This window comes from Bufo gargarizans, chromosome 5 (genome assembly GCF_014858855.1).
Source record: "Bufo gargarizans isolate SCDJY-AF-19 chromosome 5, ASM1485885v1, whole genome shotgun sequence".
Classification (NCBI taxonomy): domain Eukaryota; kingdom Metazoa; phylum Chordata; class Amphibia; order Anura; family Bufonidae; genus Bufo; species Bufo gargarizans.
Genome location: NC_058084.1, coordinates 490,066,256 through 490,088,190, shown reverse-complemented (window position 1 = coordinate 490,088,190; position 21,935 = coordinate 490,066,256). Strand labels below are relative to the sequence as shown.

At 41.8% G+C, this 21,935-nt stretch overlaps 1 protein-coding gene across 2 annotated transcripts in view; it reads left to right on the top strand.

The window, feature by feature from the left end:
- NIPBL (NIPBL cohesin loading factor) overlaps nt 1-19,751 on the top strand; it is a 124,749-nt gene extending 104,998 nt beyond the window's left edge. The window contains exons 34-48 of one of the 2 annotated variants that reach the window (XM_044295230.1): nt 778-914; nt 1,001-1,141; nt 2,138-2,231; nt 2,536-2,690; nt 2,771-2,861; nt 5,942-6,115; nt 11,962-12,152; nt 12,414-12,521; nt 12,606-12,806; nt 14,240-14,386; nt 14,486-14,766; nt 14,891-15,065; nt 15,670-15,861; nt 17,907-17,967; nt 18,282-18,424. In XM_044295230.1, the coding sequence (XP_044151165.1) occupies nt 778-914; nt 1,001-1,141; nt 2,138-2,231; nt 2,536-2,690; nt 2,771-2,861; nt 5,942-6,115; nt 11,962-12,152; nt 12,414-12,521; nt 12,606-12,806; nt 14,240-14,386; nt 14,486-14,766; nt 14,891-15,065; nt 15,670-15,861; nt 17,907-17,948 (2,129 nt within the window). In that variant the 3' untranslated portion in view covers nt 17,949-17,967; nt 18,282-18,424. Of the gene's footprint in view, nt 1-777; nt 915-1,000; nt 1,142-2,137; nt 2,232-2,535; nt 2,691-2,770; nt 2,862-5,941; nt 6,116-11,961; nt 12,153-12,413; nt 12,522-12,605; nt 12,807-14,239; nt 14,387-14,485; nt 14,767-14,890; nt 15,066-15,669; nt 15,862-17,906; nt 17,968-18,281 lie in introns of both variants that reach the window. The other variant, XM_044295229.1, reaches the window with a different exon arrangement.
- The last annotated feature ends 2,184 nt before the right edge of the window (nt 19,752-21,935 follow it).

The following is a 21,935-nucleotide window of genomic DNA, read 5'->3' as shown; positions in this document are numbered from 1 at the left end:
ACTGCTCGCTTCTGGTTTTTAACATTCTCAGATGCCGTGGTTACATTTGACCAAGGCATCTGAATGGTTAAATGTCAAAAGACATTAGCTGCAGGTGCCTGCTGTTTCATACTATAAAGCAGGTACCATGTTTAAAGACCCGACATGCACATCGTACATATGTGGTGGAGGTTTGGAAGGGGTTAATAGTACAGGCATTTTTGAATGCAGCAATGCAAATCTTTTTTGTTTATTTTTGTTTTTGTTATAGGGAAAGGGAGATGATTAGAATTAGTTTTTAAACATTGTATTCCACTTTTTTTTTTGTCAAATCGCTTGTCCCTAAAGGTGCAGTTTTTGATAGTATCCAGCTGCAATTAAATAATTTTGATAATTTCTGCTATGCTGAAACATCAGTGTTTCATTAGGTGCTAAACTGGCTAAATTCTATCATTGCGTTGTGAATGCATGTTTGACTGCAATAAATTTACATTGCAGACACTGGGAGTTGTGCTGTGTTTCTATGGACCGCTGCCACCTGCAGGCCTCCATAGGAACTTCCTGCTGTGATAGCTTTGGCCCTCTGAAGGAGCCAAGACTATCACAAGGAACAAACAGCTGCGCTGGGGAAGTTGTTTGGGCACTGGGAGCACAGCGCTCCCTGGGAAAGCCTCTGTACCTGTAGGATGGAGGATCAGGAAGGGGGTTAAGCAGTTAACAATAAAAATCCTGAACGTTATGAAAAGACATCAAGCAAAATATAAAGTTTTTCAAATTATTATTTTTTATCTCTACCAGATTCGGACAATAAAGGTGTGAACTCTGGACGGCTGGTTTCTTGCATCACCACTCTGTTCTTATTTAGTAAAATCAGGCCTCAGTTGATGGTAAAACACGCCATGACCATGCAGCCATACCTCACCACTAAATGTAACGTAAGTATGTGTTCGATTACACAGACACTCATCAGGATCCACCAAGGAAATCCTGTGTTTACCTCCAGCTTGATCTGTGTTCACAGACCCAGAATGATTTCATGGTAATATGCAACGTAGCGAAAATCTTGGAGCTGGTTGTGCCACTAATGGAACATCCGAGTGAGACCTTCCTCACCACAATAGAGGAGGATCTCATGAAACTAATCATCAAATATGGCATGACGGTAAGTTTCTTGTGTGCCGAGCAGTATCAGGTGTGTTTAGCTTTACATGGATCTCTTCCCTTAGCTTTTTAGATTCAGCTTCTGTACCTGGGAGATAATCATCCAAATGCAGATTTATTTAGTAGAGGTGGACAGGCATAGAACAGACTAATGTTGATGGCTGGGGGGGGGGGGGTTTATTTTATGTTGGTGGTATCTTACATTCTGCCTGACAGACCTATTAATGTCTCGGCACAATACACTCGTAAAACGCCCTTATGTTATGCAGAGGGTTTATTTTTATTTTTTTACGTTTCACTTTATTGATTTATTCTGGGGCTCATGTACACGATCGTATGTATTTTGTGGTCTGCAAAACACTGATATGCAAAAAAATAATAAAAATTAAATAAATAAACATACGGATGGCGTCTGTGTGCGTTACGTATTTTGCAGAACAGCTGGCCCCTAATAAAACAGTCCTATCCTTGTCCGTAATAATAGTACATGTTCTATATTTTTGAGGAACAGACATGGAAACGGAATCCACATGGAGTAACTTCAGTTTTTTTGTGGACCTGTTGAATTGAATGGTTCTGCATACAGTCCGCATGCCTCCGTTTCCATGCCTCCAAGCCCTGTCTGCACTGATGACATAAATGCCAATGTTATGGGGTACTCTAACAACCACCTGAATACTGGAGCCAGGCTTTAGCACTTAGGAACAGGGCACTGATTATTTCAGTTTCCTGTTACACTAGATGGTTGGTCTGTCAGTATGCAGAAGCATGCAGTGCCTTAGGAGACAGCACATGAATGAATGAACTTCCGGCATAGGGACAGGGCCATTAGTCTGTTCATTTGTGTGGGATGTACAGAAAAACACCCTTGACCTGTGATCGAGAATTTATTACTGTACTTCCTGCCCTGCTCACGAAGTAGACTGCCTGAACCAAACAAATGTATAGTATTGCTTTAGGTTTTAGTCTCATTTTTTTGCATTTTTCTTTATTCCAGGTGGTACAGCATTGTGTGAGCTGTCTCGGGGCTGTTGTCAACAAAGTAACCCAAAATTATAAGTTTGTTTGGGCCTGTTTTAATAGATACTATGGTAAGTTTCCATCTGTAGCATTCTCAATTAACAGCCACATAGAAGCAGCTTATCCACCATGTAAACAGGAGAAATTATAAATGTGCACCCTGCCGATGCGACTCAGGGTTCCTTGTTCTCGGCCAGGACTTTGTCCACTGGGTACAGGCAATATCAGCTTTTAGGCAGTGGGGGAGTAGAATAAACCTGCTGTTCCGTTGGACGTGCTTTTTTTTTTACCTCCTACAGTTAGCCTGCTGAATTAGTTCCACAGTTAATGCACTTATTTTCACTTCTTTGTGCACTTACCCATTTGTTTTTCTAGGTGCGCTGATAAAGTTAAAAACTGAGCATCAGGAAGACCCCAACAGCACCGTACTGACCACCAACAAACCAGCTCTCCTGCGCTCGCTCTTCACTGTCGGGGCTCTCGCTCGACATTTTGATTTTGATCAAGAAGATTTCAAGGGTAGCAGTAAAGTAAGTTTCAAAAATTGAGGTAATAACCCTGCAGATTAGGGAAACATCACATCTAATGCCACATCTTATTTATCTTTCAGGTCAACATCAAGGACAAAGTTTTGGAGTTGCTGTTGTACTTCACAAAACATTCAGATGAGGAAGTGCAAACTAAAGCCCTTATTGGACTTGGTGAGAAAAGCATTTTATTAGCCTTTGCTTTCTTCTCCTTGAAAAGATAATGATGTCTAAGGCTAGGTCTACACGACGACATTTGTCGCGCAACATTTTGTTGCACCAATGTCGCGCGACAATTTTTATAATGGCAGTCTATGGTGTCGCACTGCAACATGCGACATACTGCGACGCGACAGTCGCAGAAAATCCATTCAAGATGGATTTTTCTGCGACTGTCGCGTCGCAGTCGCAACATGTCGCATGTTGCAGTGCGACACCATAGACTGCCATTATAAAAATTGTCGCGCGACATTGGTGCAACAAAATGTTGCGCGACAAATGTCGTGTAGACCTAGCCTTAGACATCATGTCGTCGTGTAGACCTAGCCTTATCCTCAGGATAGATCATCATTATCACATGATTGGCGGTCCCGGCATCCCCACTGATCAGCTGTTTCAGGGAGCTGCTGCTCTCACCAGAGCAATGCAGGCTCCCGGCAGCATTCCTAGTACAGTGTGGTACATGGTATAATGGCAGTGCTTGGTATTGCAGCTCAGCTCTATTGAATGGAGCTGAGCTGCAACTAGGCCACATGAAGTATGTACAGTCGTGGCCAAAAGTTTTGAGAATGACATAAATATTGGAAATTGAAAAAGTTGCTGCTTAAATTTTTATAATAGCAATTTGCATATACTCCAGAATGTTATGAAGAGTGATCAGATGAATTGCATAGTCCTTCTTTGCCATGAAAATTTACTTAATCCCCAAAAAAACTTTCCACTGCATTTCATTGCTGTCATTAAAGGACCTGCTGAGATCATTTTAGTAATCGTCTTGTTAACTCAGGTGAGAATGTTGACGAGCACAAGGCTGGAGATCATTATGTCAGGCTGATTGGGATAAAATGGCAGACTTGACCTGTTAAAAGGAGGGTGATGCTTGAAATCATTGTTCTTCCATTGTTAACCATGGTGACCTGCAAAGAAACGCGTGAAGCCATCATTGCGTTGCATAAAAATGGCTTCACAGGCAAGGATATTGTGGCTACTAAGATTGCACCTCAATCAACAATTTATAGGATCCTCAAGAACTTCAAGGAAAGAGGTTCAATTCTAGTTAAGAAGGCTTCAGGGCGTCCAAGAAAGTCCAGCAAGTGCCAGGATCGTCTCCTAAAGAGGATTCAGCTGCGGGATCGGAGTGCCACCAGTGCAGAGCTTGCTCAGGAATGGCAGCAGGCAGGTGTGAGCTCATCTGCACGCACAGTGAGGCGAAGACTTTTGGAAGATGGCCTGGTGTCAAGAAGGGCAGCAAAGAAGCCACTTCTCTCCAAAAAAAAAAAAATCAGGGACAGATTGATCTTCTGCAGAAAATATGGTGAATGGACTGCTGAGGACTGGGGCAAAGTCATATTCTCCGATGAAGCCTCTTTCCGATTGTTTGGGGCATTAGGAAAAAGGCTTGTCCGGAGAAGAAAAGGTGAGCGCTACCATCAGTCCTGTGTCATGCCAACAGTAAAGCATTCTGAGACCATTCATGTGTGGGGTTGCTTCTCATCCAAGGGAGTGGGCTCACACACAATTTTGCCCAAAAACACAGCCATGAATAAAGAATGGCACCAAAACACCCTCCAACAGCAACTTCTTCCAACAATCCAACAACAGTTTGGTGAAGAACAATGCATTGTCCAGCATGATGGAGCACCGTGCCATAAGGCAAAAGTGATAACTAAGTGGCTCGGGGACCAAAAGGCTGACATTTTGGGTCCATGGCCTGGAAACTCCCCAGATCTTAATCCCATTGAGAACTTGTGGTCAATCCTCAAGAGGCGGGTGGACAAACAAAAACCCACTAATTCTGACAAACTTCAAGAAGTGACTATGAAAGAATGGGTTGCTATCAGTCAGGAATTGGCCCAGAAGTTGATTGAGAGCATGCCCAGTCGGATTGCAGAGGTCCTGAAAAAGAAGGGCCAACACTGAAAATACTGACTTTTTGCATAAATGTCATGTAATTGTCGATAAAAGCCTTTGAAACGTATGAAGTGCGTGTAATTATATTTCACTACATCACAGAAACAACTGAAACAAAGATCGAAAAGCAGTTTAGCAGCTAACTTTGTGAAAACGAATATTTGTGTCATTCTCAAAACTTTTGTCCACGACTGTACAGTGATGTCACTGGCCTAGGAAGAGGCTGTGGCGTTCAAGTCCTCTTGTCCTGGGTGTTGCACCCCCACAGATCTGATACTGATGTCCTATCCTGAGGATGTCAATTTCTTTTGCTGGATAACCCCTTTAAAGGAAATGGGTCACTACAGCCGAAGATGTTTAACATATGCGGTTCCAGCCGTTAACAGCCTGCCAGATCTCTCTGCATTCCGGCATTCCCCGAAGTAACCAAATCGCTGTCCTGCCGCAACCCGACAAATATGCTGATAAAAGGCAGGACAAATAGCTCTGCATGCAGTGGTATTTTGCCGCTTCTTGGCATATTTACCAGGTTGCAGTTGCCACTGGTCCTCGTTATAGTAAATGAGGCCGGGTAATCAGTAGCTTGCGGCAGTGCTGGACATCTCCAGCAGGCTGCTCCCTTGCTGGAACTGCCGGCTGGAAATGTGAAACTAGCCTAATCCACATGCTGTGGAAATTCACATGCGGTGTGAATTTAAAATCTGCAGCATGTCAATTCTTTTGACTCCCCTGCCCCCCCCTCAAATTATATACCCAGTTTTCAGTATAGCTAGGATCCGAACACTCAGTGCAGCAGAAATTCTACTATCGCGTGGGGAACTGGCATTGGACGCACAGCAGCTAGCTGCAAGAAGTTTATAGCTTCTGGAAGGTCATTTCTTAATTCATAACCAAAGACTCCTGTACATCAGCCCCCCTAGCTTTAATTTAGCAGAGAGTGCCCCTGTCTGAAGTCTGAGTTAATTTTTTACATTCCCTGCTATTTATTTCTCTACCTCTTGTAGAGCGATGTTTGAATTCAAAGCTTTTTTTCAATGAATGTTACATTTGAAAGTTTGTATTCATTGTCCTCGAAGTTAACAGATTTCGGTCATAACCTATTTTGCGTGTTTTACATTTTTTAGGGTTTTCATTCATTCAGCATCCAATTCTCATGTTTGAAGTGGAGGTGAAAAATTTGTATAACAGTATTCTCTCCGACAAGAACTCATCGGTGAACCTGAAAATTCAAGTACTGAAGAACCTCCAGACCTACCTGCAAGAGGAAGATACCAGGATGCAGCAAGCTGACAGAGACTGTAAGTGAACTTCAACTCTTACCACCAGTCAGCAGCTTCTTCTGTGGGCAGGTGGAATAGAGTTTGGTGCTTGGGCTGAGCTTTAACATGCTTTAAAGGGCTTGTCCAGTTTCAAGATTTTGATAATCATCAGTGAGGGTCTGACAACTCTTGGCACCCCCAGCGATCAGTAAACAGAAGGGGTTGCGTTTTTTTTATCAGTAAATTTTTATTGGTTTTTGATATATGGTTACATTTCATTTGTTTAATTTAACAATTGATCAGTAAACAGAACTTATACAACAGTTTCCTTGTATTATCGTTATTTGTTAATTACAGTGGTTGAATTTTATAATATTAGTGAGTGGAGAATAATTTGTCATAACAACATCTGGTTTTCAGTTGTTTTTAATCCATGTATATCCGTACAAAAAGACACACGTGTATATGTGCATATACATACAGTGGATATAAAAAGTCTACACACCCCTGTTAAAATGTCAGGTTTCTTTGATGTAAAAAATAAATAAATTCGACAACGATAAATCATTTCAGAACTTTTTCCACCTTTAATGTGACCTATAAACTGTACAACTCAATTGAAAAACAAACTGAAATCTTTTAGGTGGTGGGAAGAAAACTAAAATAATGTGGTTGCAGAAGTGTGCACACCCTCCTATAACTGGGGATGTAGCGGTGTTCAGAATTAAGCAATCACATTCACAAGCCTCTGATTAACCCCAAATAAAGTTCAGCTGCTCTAGTTGGTCTTTCCTGAAATTTTCTCAGTCGCATCCCACAGCAGAAGCCATGGTCCACAGAGAGCTTCCAAAGCATCAGAGGGATCTCATTGTTAGAAGGTATCAGTCAGGAGAAGGGTACAAAAGAATTTCCAAGGCATTAGATATACCATGGAACACAGTGAAGTCATCATCAAGTGGAGAAAATATGGCACAACAGTGACATTACCAAGAACTGGACGTCCCTCCAAAATTGATGAAAAGACGAGAAGAAAACTGGTCTGGGAGGCGACCAAGAGGCCTACAGCAACATTAAAGGAGCTGCAGGAATATCTGGCAAGTACTGGCTGTGTGGTACATGTGACAACAATCTCCCGTATTCTTCTGGGTTATGCGGTAGAGTGGCAAGACGAAAGACTTTTCTTACCAAGAAAAACATCCAAGCTAGGCTACCTTTTGCAAAAACACATCTGCAGTCTCCCAAAAGCATGTGGGAAAAGGTGTTATGGTCTGATGAAACCAAGGTTGATATGTTTGGCCCAAAAACAACACTGCACATCCCCAAAAGAACACCATCCCCACAGTGAAGCATGGTGGGGGCAGCATCATGCCAAGGGGCTGTTCTTCTTCAGCTGGAACTGGGGCCTTAGTTAAGCTAGAGGGAATTATGAACAGTTCCAAATACCAGTCAATATTGGCACAAAACCTTCAGGCTTCTGCTAGAAAGCTGAACATGAAGAGGAACCTTATCTTTCAGCATCACAACGACAACAAAGCATACATCCAAATCAACAAAGGAATGGCTTCACCAGAAGAAGATTAAAGTTTTGGAATGGCCCAGCCAGAGCCCAGACCTGAATCCAATTGAAAATCTGTGGGGTGATCTGAAGAGGGCTGCGCCCAGGAGATGCCCTCACAATCTGACAGATTTAGAGTGTTTTTGCAAAGAGTGGGCAAATCAAGTCAAAATGTGCCATGCTGATAGACTCATACCCAAAAAGACTGAGTGCTGTAATAAAATCAAAAGGTGCTTCAACAAAGTATTAGTTTAAGGGTGTGCACACTTATGCAACCAAATTATTTTATTTTTATATTTTTTCTGCCCTCTACCTAAAAGACTTCAGTTTGTTTTTCAATTGAGTTGTACAGTTTATAGGTCACATTAAAGGTGGAAAAAGTTCTGACATTTTAACAGGGGTGTGTAGACTTTTTATATCCACTGTATGTGCATATGTGTTAAAACGCGCACCCACATCCGCACACATATATAGTCATACATTCATCTTAGATTGTCCAGATATGTGCATGCACACATGCCCATATACAGTCAGGTCCATAAATATTGGGACATGGACCCAATTGTAACATTTTGGGCTCTATACACCACCACAATGGATTTGAAATGAAACAAGCAAGATGTGCTTTAACTGCAGACTGTCAGCTTTAATTTACATCCAAATCAGGTGAACGGTGCAGGAATTACTACAGTTTGCATATGTGCCTCCCACTTGTTAAGGGACCAAAAGTAATGGGACTGAATAATAATCATAAATCAAACTTTCACTTTTTAATACTTGGTGGCAAATCCTTTGCAGTCAATTACAGCCTGAAGTCTGGAACGCATAGACATCAGCAGACGCTGGGTTTCATCCCTGGTGATGCTCTGCCAGGCCTCTCTTGTTCATGGGGCATTTTCCCTTCAGTTTTGTCTTCAGCAAGTGAAATGCAGCTCAATCGGATTCAGCTCAGGTGATTGACTTGGCCATTGCATAACATTCCACTTCTTTCCCTAAAAAAAAAACTCTTTGCTTGCTTTTGCAGTATGCTTTGGGTCATTGTCCATCTGCACTGTGAAGCGCCGTCCAATGAGTTCTGAAGCATTTGGCTGAATATGAGCAGATAATATTGCCCGAAACACTTCAGAATTCATCCTGCTGCCTTTGTCAGCAGTCACATCATCAATAAATACAAGAGAACCAGTTCCATTGGCAGCCATACATGCCCACGCCATGACACTACCACCACCATGCTTCACTGATGAGGTGGTATGCTTAGGTTCATGAGCAGCTCCTTTCCTTCTCCATACTCTTCTCTTCCCATCACTCTGGTACAAGTTGATCTTGGGCTCATCTGTCCATAGGATGTTGTTCCAGAACTGTGAAGGCTCTTTTTAGATGTCGTTTGGAAAACTCTAATTTGGCCTTCCTGTTTTTGAGGCTCACCAATGGTTTACATCTTGTGGTGAACCCTCTGTATTCACTCTGGTGAAGTCTTCTCTTGATTGTTGACTTTGACACACATACACCTACCTCCTGGAGAGTGTTCTTGATCTGGCCAACTGTTGTAAAGGGTATTTTCTTTACCAGGGAAATAATTCTTTGGTCATCCACCACAGTTGTTTTCCATGGTCTTCCGGGTCTTTTGGTGTTGCTGAGCTCACCGGTGCTTTCCGTCTTTTTTAAGGATGTTCCAAACAGTTGTTTTGGCCGCGCCTAATGTTTTTGCTATCTCTCTGATGGGTTTGTTGTGTTTTTCCAGCCTAATGATGGCTTGCTTCACTGATAGTGACAGCTCTTTGGATCTCATCTTGAGAGTTGACAGCAACAGATTCCAAATGCAAATAGCAGACTGGAAATGACCTCTGGACCTTTTATCTGCTCATTGTAATTGGAATAATGAGGGAATAACACACACCCGGCCATGGAACAGCTGAGAAGCCAATTGTCCCATTACTTTTGGTCCCTTAAACAGTGGGAGGCACATATGCAAACTGCTGTAATTCCTACACTGTTCTTCTGATTTGGATGTTAATACCCTCAAATTAAAGCTGACAGTCTGCAGGTAAAGCACATCTTGTCTGTTTCATTTCAAATCCATTGTGGTGGTGTATAGAGCCAACAATGTTAGAATTGTGTCGATGTCCCAATATTTATGGACCTGACTCTATACACACATCCACACACATACATTCATATACATATCTATATTTGCACATGTATACTTGTCAACATATATAATACGCACAATATATTTGTAAATAGTGTACATGCGTACACATGTGCACACACCCACATAAATATTTATCTTAAATATTTAAGGATTAGTTATTTATATATTTTTAGAATATAACAGGTAAATAATATCAACATTAGTCTGGAAAATTATCTATTATTAAGGGAAAATCAGTTCGGTCTGGTACTGGAGATGGTTGAATGTTTATCTGGAGCATCTTGTTTAGTTTTTCAAATACCGTTTTCCAAAATGTTTGCTTTCTTGGGCATGACCACCATAGATGTAGATACGTTCATTGAGCTCCACAATGTTTCCAGCATAGATCAGAGTAGCTGGGGTCAATGTGGTTTAGTTTTACTGGTGTTAGATGCCATCTCAGAATTATTTTTCGGGAGAGTTCACAATGGTGCATTCCTTTAGATATTTCATTAGTCCAGTTGAACGCAGGTCTCCAATTTTCGGAGGAATAGGTTGTTCCTAGGTCTCTTTCCCATTGTAGTTGATATTAAGTCTTTAGCTTATTTTTGATGTTATTAATATCAGCATAGAAGTTAGAAATACCTTTCATTGCAGATTTGGTGAAAAAAAATTCACCATCGGGCTGTTCTCGGAAGTGCCTGCTCCTGGTGACTGCATTTGATTTCAGACCGGCACAAGCAAGGGCTTACCTGTGCATTGCCGGACGGGTGAGTCTACCTTACTAAAGATGGCAGCCCGCATGTGTTCGCTGGCGAGCACTGCAAACTGACCATCACTGCTTAGGGTACTTTCACACTTGCGTTGTTTGATTCCGGCACGCAGTTCCGTCGCCTGAACTGCCTGCCTGATCAGGCAACGTGTATGCAAACGCATGTCATTTTTTTCTGACTGATCAGGCATTTTTCAGACTTAGCCATCATGCCCCAATGTCAGCCATCATTTAGATATGGGTATCCGGTGTGCTTGATCAATTATGAGTAGCATATTGTCACGTGTAGGTCAAATTGATTTGAGAAGTGGTTGTACGTAGTTTTCTAAATGGGGGGAAGGGTCAACTTCAGGTATTCCTCTTATTTTTACATTATTTCTGCGCAATCGGTCTTCTAGATCTGTAATTTCTTCCTTCAGCCATTTTATTGTATGCGTCTGTTAGGTCGTTATGGGCTGTGATAAATTCCTCCATTTTGTTTTCTATGTGGGAGGTACGTGAGCATATTTTGCATTATTTGTCGCATATATTGGTTTGTAGGGATGTTAGCATTTCTTTCAGTACGTTTTCTGTAATGGTTTGTTCGTTTGGCGACATCATGGCTTAGAGTATTTTGAGGCGTTTTGGGAGGGTATATTTAGTGTTTTTTGCAGGTTCATTAGTGTTTGTGAAAAGGTAAGCATCCCTTTTTTTTTTTTTTTTTTTTTTTTTTTTTCAAATTTATCTGGGGTAGAAGTGGTTTTTAGGGATAATAGATTTGTTTAGAGTTAATATCTGTATTTTACGGGTACTGCTGCCCCTGCTGGTGTCTTCATTAATAACAGCCGTTGTTAGGCTATTTTTTGTGATGGACTGGCGCCATCTTGTGTAGAGTTCGTTGATTTGACGAACTCTGTAATGCGGCGCGGTGTCCGCTCACTTCTCTTTCCCTTCGACATCGCGGGAGACCGGGAGTCGGTAAGTATATTAAAGTACTTGTTTTGTGTATATTTCTGGTCGTTTTGACTTATGTGCCGTTATTGCGGCGCTCATTCACGGAGCTGACGGGTTAAGCGGCCATATTGTCACGCAACCAAGCTCCGCCCCCACGTTGTACATGTTTACCTGCACACCATCTCCATTGTAGCAGTGGTGCAGTGTAATTACAGCTTCCTCTCCCATTCAACTGAAGGGAAAGAACAACTGTGATTACGCTGCACTGCCGCTACAGTCAACATTGAAGAGCACACAGTGCTCGCACAAGACCCCTTTAAAAAGCCGATCAGCAGGGCTCCCTGTAAACAGACCCCCACTAATTTGATATTGATGGGCTATCCTGAGGATATGTCATCGGTATCCTGAAACCCGACAGTCTTTAGAAATTTTTATTGTACAGGGTTAGTGTCGGCAGTGATGTTTAACGGTCTGTTATATGTTCTTGTTCACAGGGAAAAAAGTTTCAAAGCAGGAAGACCTGAAAGAAATGGGAGATATTTCCTCAGGGATGAGCAGCTCCATTATGCAGCTTTACCTCAAACAGGTTCTGGATTCGTTCTATCACAAGCAGTCAAGTGTCCGGCACTTTGCTCTCAATGTCATCGCATTGACGCTAAACCAGGGTCTCATTCATCCTGTGCAGGTGCGCCAAACAGTTTATGGAATGATGTTACCATTCTAATTTGGGTCATTTAGAATATACAGGACTGAGGGGTTTTTTAATGCAGTTTTTAAAGCCAAAGCCAAGATCGGATCCTAAATAGAGGACAATGTGTAAAGGAAAGATTTGAGTCTTCTCCTCTTTTACATACTCCTGGCTTTGTACTGAATAGCCTGTCATACAATGAATGTAAAAAATGCTTTGTCTGAATATTTTTTTTATATCCATTTGTCCTGATTTCAGTGTGTGCCATATCTGATTGCGATGGGGACGGACCCTGAGCCTTCCATGCGAAACAAATCAGATCAGCAACTGGTTGAGATAGACAAGAAATACACTGGATTCATCCATGTGAGTGCATCCCCCTACAGTATGGCTTTTAACCTCGATGATCTCTAAATGACATTGACTCATATTCTTCCTTGTTCATCCCAGATGAAAGCTGTAGCAGGCATCAAGATGTCCTACGTGGTGCAGCAAGCAATTGTGTCCGATGCCAAGCGTGTCGTGCGTGGGTTCCGGCAAGACGAATCCAACAGTGCTCTATGCTCTCACCTGTATTCTATGATCCGAGGGAACCGTCAGCACAGACGCGCTTTCCTTATCTCATTGCTCAACCTGTTTGATGATGCTTCGGTATGACTGTATTTACTTTAGATTAAAGGGAACCTGTCACTGGGATTTTGTGTATAGAGCTGAGGACATGGGTTGCTAGATCGCCGCTAGCACATCCGCAATACCCAGTCCCCATAGCTCTGTGTGCTTTTATTGTGTAAAAAAAAAAACGATTTGATACATATAAGCAAATTAACCGGAGATGAGTCCTGTCCCTGAGATGAGCCCAGCACCGCCCCACATCCTCAGAATCTCCTCCTGTCTCCCCGACGTCAGAAAGCTAGAATGCTGTAATCTCGCGATGCGTGAGCTAGCGTATGCGCAGTTCGTTTCCTGAAGCTGATGCCAGCACAGGGAAGGAACACTGACAACACTGCGCATGCGCTAGCTCACGCATCGCGAGATTACTGCGCTCTAGCTTTCTGACGTCGGGGAGCAAGGAGGAGATTCTGAGGATGCGGGGCGGTGCTGGGCTCCTTCACGCTGGACTCATCTCAGGGACAGGACTCATCTCAGGTTAATTTGCCTATGTATCAAATCATTTTTTTTTTAAGTTTTTTTTTTTACACCATAAAAGCACACAGAGCTATGGGAATTGGGGATTGCGGATGTGCTAGCGGCCATCTAGCAACCCATGTCCTCGGCTCTATACACAAAATCCCGGTGACAGGTTCCCTTTAATTTTCACTTTGTTGGGTATAGATAACAATAAACTGATCCAAACCTGTTCAGATACCAGATTCTGCCAGTCACATTCCTGAAGTTTAAAGACTTATATTGGTTATGTAATGAGCCATTCAACATATAGGCTAGGCAATTGTCTCCAACCTGCAGCTCTCCAGTGGCCCTCACTGGATAAGTCATCAGTATCTCATCAGTTGGGGGTCTGTGACCGGCTCTTGCATTAGTACTGCTCTCTTAGCTCACCAAGCACAGCGCCGTACGTTGTATAGCGGCTGTACTTGGTATCGCAGCTCAGCCCCATTCGCTTCAATGAGACTGAGCTGCACCTAAGCCATGTGACCCATGTACATGATATCACATGGCCTAGGCCAGGGTTGCCCAACCTGCCGCCCTCCAGATGTTGCAAAAGTACAACTCCCAGCATGCCCAGACAGCCTACAGCTATCAGCCTACAGCAGGGCATGGTGAGAGTTGTAGTTTTACAACGAAGGGCCACAGGTTGAGCATCCCTGGTCTATGCAAATCTGTATGAAAGGCTGTGGCACTATGGTGTACACCGGTTCCTTCCTAAAAAGCTCATTGGCAGGAGTCTTGTGTTCTGGACCCCCACCCATCAGATACTAATGGCATATTCAGAGGATAGGTCATCATCTAAAATATCTCTGAAAGCCCCCTTAACATTACAGATTATCAGAGGAACACAAAGTGAACATCTACTGCTGTGAATCTGAAGGATTTAACCTGAATAATTTCTCCTCTCTGTTTTGCAGAAAACGGAAGTGACTATGCTCGTGTATATAGCGGACAATCTAGCCGGTTTTCCATATCAAACTCAGGAGGAGCCACTGTTTATTATGCATCACATAGACATTACGTTATCTGTGTCGGGTAGTAATCTCTTGCAGTCATTTAGGGAGGTAAGTGTGCCCTTGGTTGGTCTGGAATCGCTCATCTGTTGAATTCAGGAGTCTTTGGCTTATGGTGTGGATCTAATGGGAAGCCTTTTTACTTGGCAGTCAATGGTAAAAGGTGGTAAGCGCAAGAAAAAATCCAAGGGCGAATCGGAGGAAGAAAACCGTGAAAGTGAGGAGGAGGTGGTGGTGGTAAAGCCTAGAAGAGCAAGACGGCGAGCGGCCGAAGAGTCCGATTCTGATGATGAGGACAATATCGATTATGTCCTGAACTGTCTGCCGGATGATGCTGCTCCACTCATCGAGTTTGCAAACGCCTCACAAGGAATCCTCTTACTTCTGGTGTTGAAGCAGCATTTGAAAAACCTCTGTGGATTCTCTGATAGGTAAGAATTGAGTCAGAGTTACATGCTCTGCAGAAAGCGTCAAGTGCAGATAGACTTGTACAGTGTTAAATCATAGTCTATTAAAAAAATGGGAAAACCTTTTAATTTTTTCCACCCCCCTCAGTAAAATTCAGAAGTATTCACCGTCAGAATCTGCAAAGATATACGATAAGGCTATAAACAGGAAAACAGGAGTCCATTTTCACCCGAAGCAAACCCTGGAATTTCTTAAGAGGGACATGGTCAACAAGAAGATTAATGATGACATCAAGAGGACGATTGCGAAACAATATTTGGACGTAAGTATTCTGTGTCTCATCATTGTCTCCTGGCTTTCCTTACGACCAAATAAATCTCTGTTCACAGACCCTATTGAACAATAAAGGGGTACGTCTGGTTCCACCACGTTGTCCGTTGTTTGGAATCGAAATATAGATCTGTGTGGAGCGCTATTGTTTCTCATAAAAAAAATGGTCTTGCATTGGAGGTTCCTGAGCCTCCGATGAAGATGAGAATACAATATAAAAATTATATCAATAACCTCATTTTACAGGCCTTAATTCAGTTACTTAAGGGGGATACTGAGTTAATAGGGGGTGTTTACATAGAACGTCTGTCCTGTATTACACAGGCAACTCATTGATATGAATGGGTATAACGCTTTATCGTCTCTGGTGGCGATGCATTTACTGCCATGTTCTCACAGATCCAGCAGGAGGACACCTTGTGATCAGATTGTCAAGGCACCCTTTTAAGGAGTAGGAATAGTCCAGAAATGGAGAACCTCTTTAAAGCTCTGCTTTAACAGATTTGATTGTATAGAATATGATTTATTATGTAACCAGATCTGTTCACATCTTTATACGTTTTCTTTTATAATTTATTATTATTATTTTCTTTTAGTTCAAGTTACTCATGGAACACTTAGACCCTGATGAGGAAGAGGAGGAGGGAGAGGTTTCTGCCAGCACAGATATCCGAAACAAAGCCATTACTAATTTGCTTGGAGGTAACAGCCCTAAAAACAATGTGGCTGTGGCTGAGACTGAGGAAGAGGAAAGCGATGGGGAGGAGAAAGCTGGGGCGACGTCAGGGGTAAGTAGCACTGTACTAACGTCTGTGAACGCTCCTGTACTATAGACTAGTCATGAAAGTGAATGTCTTCTGCACCCAGTGAAAGCACCCACTTAAATATATAGTCAGACAACTTTTGACCCCTGGTTAAATAAAATATAAAACTTCAATACGTTAACTCAATTGTTTACCGCTGCAGGTCCCAAAAGTGAAGTGGGCTCAATTTACAGTATCTATATGCGTTTCTCTAGGACCGCGCAAATTCCTAATGGTTAATGAGTCTCTTTAAAGCTACTTACACACTTGCGGCAGAGTGATCCTGCATTCCACCTGCGCTTGTGCGTATATCAGTAAAGAGTGCGCGTTATTTACAGTACTTCACTATTGGTATTAGTGTAGTTTTGATGTCTCACAGGTGCTGTTGTTGGAAAAGGACATCTGCCTGTACACACACAGTTGGATGGTTTGACTTAGGGAGCATTCACACGACTGTAAGTGTTTTGCGGTCCGCAAAACACGGATACTGGCCTTGTGCGTTCCGCGCTTTGCGGACCGCACCTGGCAGGCGCTATATAGAGAATGCCTATTCTTGTCCGCAACCGCGGACAAGAATAGAACATGCTCTATCTTTTTTGCGGGGCCATGGAACGGAACAACGGATGCAGACAGCACCATTGAAATAAATGGGTCCGCACCCGTTACACAAATTTGTGGAACGGATGGAAATCCATTTATACGGTCGTGTGAATGCTCCCTTAAAGAAACTCATAAGCCATTAGGAATTTGCGCGGTCCTACAGAAACGCATTTTGACCCCTGGCAGTGCTTCCATTGGTATTGCCTTTTTTTTTTCCTACTGCCACGTGACTGCTTCCACTGTGATTCAGATTAACGCTGCTGCTGTACAGGTCGCCCCCGTGTGTCCTCTGCAGCAGTGAGCGAGCTCTGTGCATGTCAATCACTAATCCTATATAGTATCATATAATATTCCGGGGGGGGGGAGGAGGGTAGTTTGCATGTGATATAACATGTTCAGGTTAATCCAAGCCTTTGGGATGCCTTGCTGCTCTGTTTCCTGAGTGTATGAGTTTTGGTCTTTAAAATGAACCTCCCTGCTCTTTCCGCTTTGTCCTTCACACCTCTCGGTCTGTTGCTAGCTTCTTACCTCCTAAGCCTCCAAGCTTTCCTTTTTTTGCTTCTTCGCCAGCAACTGCTAGAAAAGCTCCTTCGTGTTATTTTCCTACTAATTTATGTTGTATGCATGGTCAGCGGACAAGGCTTTATTCACTTCCAAATTACCTCTTACCTGGGTCTCTATGATCAGTTTTAACCCTTTGTTGTTAGAAACGATGACACGCAGACCACCCGTGTCAGGCTGGCCACTCTAACAACAGAGGAAGTTGTGAGAAACCTTTACTTGCCACAGCACTGATCAGAATCCAGATTGGGAAAGTTATCCCCTTTTTTTTTTTTTTTTTTTTTTTTCCCCTCTTGGCTTTTTTTTTGTCTTTTATTTTTTATTTTTATTTTAGACTTTGGTCTGTGACAGGCTTTTCCCTTTTTTTTGTAATATAATTATTTATCTGTGACACAAAGTGAACAGCCTGTTTCATGCCCCCCACTTTAGAGTGATCATGTTGGCGTGTATGAGAGAAATCTTATTTATATCTTGACCCCTATTAAATAAAGTGTCTTAATTGGCTGATCTTAATCGATATTATTTCTCCCCCGTGCTGAAGGGATGTACATCGTGCAAAAATGTGAGGTACTTTCCTGCAGCCACCAGTCCTTGTCTGAAAATGCATCAGGCGTTACGTAATGTAAAAAACAAATTGGTCTCCTTTCCTATTTTGTAAAATGTCACCAAAACCTCTCGCCCCGAGCCTCTAAAGCCTGATCTATGTCCTTGTGCTTGTGTTCTCTACGGGATGAGATGTGAATATGGTTGTTTGGTCCCTGTGCTGTGGTCTTTTTGAGTCCAGGGCTATTTCATGAAGTCATTTTGCTGTGGGGGTAAGAAGCTAATTTTGTAGCTAGACTTAACCTTTTATACATCTTTTTTTGTAGAAAGGGTTTAGCGGAAAAGGCAAAAAAAAACGTAGAAATTGAGATTTATCCAAAGTAAAAGGTAATTTTAATTTAGATTTCCTCTTCTATTCTGTCCCTATTTTTTTTCCTTGGTATGATTTTGTAACACGTAATAGATTTTGATTAGTAACATTTTGGTGGTACACGTTAAAGACCTCACACTCCCCCCCCCCCTAGGCACTGGTGATTAAAATGCATCCCACAGATTGGATTGTATGCGTGCTGGCAAACTCACCACGGTGCCTGGGGTTTAGATTTCTGTGTTCTGTCAGTAACGCCTGACTTTACAAGTTAAGTTTTTTTGGTTCTTTTTCCCTATTTTTTTTTTTCTTTTTTTGCTTCTTCCACGTGTAGTTAAGAAAATCGAAACGGTTATCAGACTCTTCAGATCTATCAGGCCAGATGAATGAGACGGTCGACGCCCAGGATGTCATTGCAATTTGTTGTCCAAAGTACAAGGACCGGCCACAGATTGCAAAAGTAGTTCAGAAAACCAGGCACGGGTACAGCATTCAGTGGATGGCGGGCTCCTACAGTGGCACTTGGGCTGAGGCCAAACGCCGTGACGGACGAAAGCTTGTGCCTTGGGTCGATACAATTAAAGAGTCGGACATCATTTACAAAAAAATTGCGCTCTCGAGCGCGAATAAGCTGACTAATAAAGTTGTTCAGACTTTACGATCGCTGTACGCAGCCAAGGACGGGACTTCCAGCTAATAATACGTTTGTATATTTGCAGCCAAATTTACAGGAAAAAAAATACACAAAAAGAAAAAAAAAATAAGTCATAAACTTGAAATCTCAGCATTCTGGCAAAAAAAAAAAAAAAAACAACGTAAAAGATCAGTTTTATGAAGCGCAAGAGTGGAACATGGCGGCCTGAAGGAAATGTTTGGAAAACATTGTCGTGGGAGCTTCCTTCGCTGTTGTACAGCAGAAACTTCTCAGTTCATTTTTACTCCCACTGTATTATAGTTTAACAAAAATTTGTTTATATCTTGAAGAATACTTTCTGTTTAAAAAAAAAAAAACGAGCGAAAAAAAATGACAAAAAATAAACAAGTGAATGTTGAAAATTAGTCTGTTAATGTTCTTAATAAAGTGTTCTTGGAGTTTAACCTAGCAGCGGATGGCTTTCTTTAGCTTAGCCCGTTTTCCAGAGGAGCATCAATTCTTATTTTTATTTTATTATAATTTTATTTTATTTTTTTCCTTCTTCAGGCTGTAAAATGGCAGAATGTTCTGAACACATATAATTTATTCTGTTGGACGGGGAGGGGGAGCATGCAGTATCTATGACCGTTTCTGCAGGAGATTATTTTTTATTATTATTAGTTCTATATTATTTTCAGTTTATTTTTAATTTTTTCCTCTTTTGGTTTGTAAATGTAGAATTCTTTTGATGTATTGAGTCACCCTGAAAATGAGTATAAAAAAAACACACAAAAGGGATCCCGAGAATACCTGCTGGAGAAAATACTGCAATAAATTTTTTTACTACTTTGTTACTTGTCTTGTTTCCGGTTGCATTTCTTAATGTAAATCTGTTTGCAATCCAATTATATTATTACTTTTGACGTCTTTTATGTAAAAGTTGCTTTTTTAAATTTTTTTATTTTAACGCAAGTGATATTGTTAATAAGGTTTGTATAGGCTGAAATGACCGCTCTCCTATTTTCCTCCCTTCTTTTTTTTTTAAGGGGCATAGACACGATTTTAACTCCCGATTTTATTGTATCCTGAAATATCTAGTGTTTATCTATATGATCTAGCACTGTGCCAAACACATTTTCAAGACTGTTTGATAAAAAAAAAAATAGTTTATTCCTTGTATGTTTCACTTTCTTTATTTTTTTATTATTTGCTAGTTTTTAAGCAGGAAAAGGTGAATAAAAAATTAAGAAATTTAAGAGAAGAGAAAAAAGAAGAAAAAAATGTAACTTTACCCCAATGTCAAGTTCTGCAGCCTTACCCATATGCAGTTTGTGTGCTGTTTTTTTTTTTTTTTTTTTTTTCTCCTGTTTCTTTCCTTTTATTGAAAAAATAAAGGTTGGTTAAAGGGGTTTGTCCAAGTGTTTAATATCCTGAGTAGGGATGAGCGAATCGACTTTCGATGAAATATCTGAAGTCGATTCGCATAAAACTTTGTTTCAATACTGCACCGAGCAAGCAATTCGTACAGTATTAGAATGTATTGGCTCCAATGAGCCGACGTTATTACTTCGCTAAGTCTTGCGAGACTTTGCATAATAACTTTAGAAATGTATTTATACTGTAAAAAAAAAAAAAAAATTCACAAACTCGTCGGAGTAATAACTTCGGCTCATCGGAGCCAATACATTCTAATACTGTAAGGAGCGCTCGCTGTGTACAGTATTGAAACAAAGTTTTATGCAAATAGACTTCAGATGTTTCATTCGAAGTCGATTCGCTCATCCTGTGGATAGGTCATCAATATCTGGCAACCAGCTGTTTGCATGGACCACGGCTCTGAGTGCTGCGGTTTCCTTCTTAGCCAGTGACGTCACGTTTACGGGTCACATGACTTAACCACGGCTCCATCCCATTCAAGTGAGTTAGCCTGTGCTGCAATACCAAGCACAGCCACGATGCACACACATCATAGGCCTAGGAAGAGGCTGCAGCACTCACCAGCAGTGATAGCCAGTTCGCCATGTTCGCCCGCAAACACATGCCGGCTGCCATCTTAAATCACAAGTCCGGCAAGGCACAGGTAAGCCCTTACCTGTGCCTGCGCCGCGAGCCGGTCTGAAACAAATGCGGTCCCGAGAACAGCTCGATGAAGGCCCCCAGTGGCTGTTCTCGGAACTGCCTGCTCCCGGTGACCGTATTTATTTCAGACAGGCACATGAAAGGGCTTACCTGTGTCTCGCCGGACTTGTGATTTAATATAGCAGCCCGCATGTGTTCGCAGGCGAACGCGGCAAACTGGCCATCACTGCTCACCAGCACACCCTTGCCTCATCAAACAGCTGATCAGCGGGTGTGCCAGGAGTTGGACCCCCACCAAACACATACTGATGACCTGTCCTAAGGATTGTCATCAATTTTCAACACTTGGAAAACCCCAAGGCTCCAGTGACTTTTTTTTTAATTTTATTTATTTTTTGGTCAATCTGATGTTTGTATTTCTGAAGGTATGTTCACACAGCAGATTTTTCCGCTTTGGGATCTGGGGCTGATTTTCAGATCTCAGTAGCCCTGTTCATAATGCTGCTAATCTGCATGGATGTGAACATTGCCCTAAAGTTTAAACCAGGGTTGGCTGAACGTCTGCTTTAGGCCTTGGTAACATTTCCTTGTCCTTTTGACATCTGTGGAAAGTTCATTCTTGTTTTATCCATGAAGGGTCTGAGTGTTTGTTTTCTGCCCTCTGTGTGTCATCTGTATTCCATAGACACTGCTCAGCTGAAAATTAAAGGCTACACCTTTTGGGGACAATTATTATTTTTTATTATTATTGCATTATACTTATTATGAGCTAAAACATTTTTTCAATTGGTCTTTATTAAAAATATGGAGCCCTTTTCTCTGTACAGATCTAAGATGCTCTACTAGCAGGATCTGAATTTTCTGTTTGTCAGGCAGGGAGCTGACTGACTCTATCTCTGACCTAATAAACACTCATTATAGCTCAATCCTAATCTTACTGATAATTATGTGGCTTAAATAAATGTTTATGACCTATAAGGGTACTTTCAAACTTGAGTTTCCTGCAGGTACTTCAGTTGCCGGCACTGCCTGCCGGATCCGGAAAAACGTGTGCAAACGGAAACAATTTGTTTCCGTATCCGTTTGACAAATGCATTGAAATACCAGATCCGTCTCTCCGGGTTCATCCGTAAAAATGGATCCGGTATTTATTATTTTCTCATTTTTAAAGGTATGCGCAGACTGGAAAACCGGATCCGTCAATGGGAATTGATGCCGGATCAGGCAAGTGTCCCGGAATTTTGGCTGGAGAAAATACTGCAGCATGATGCAGTA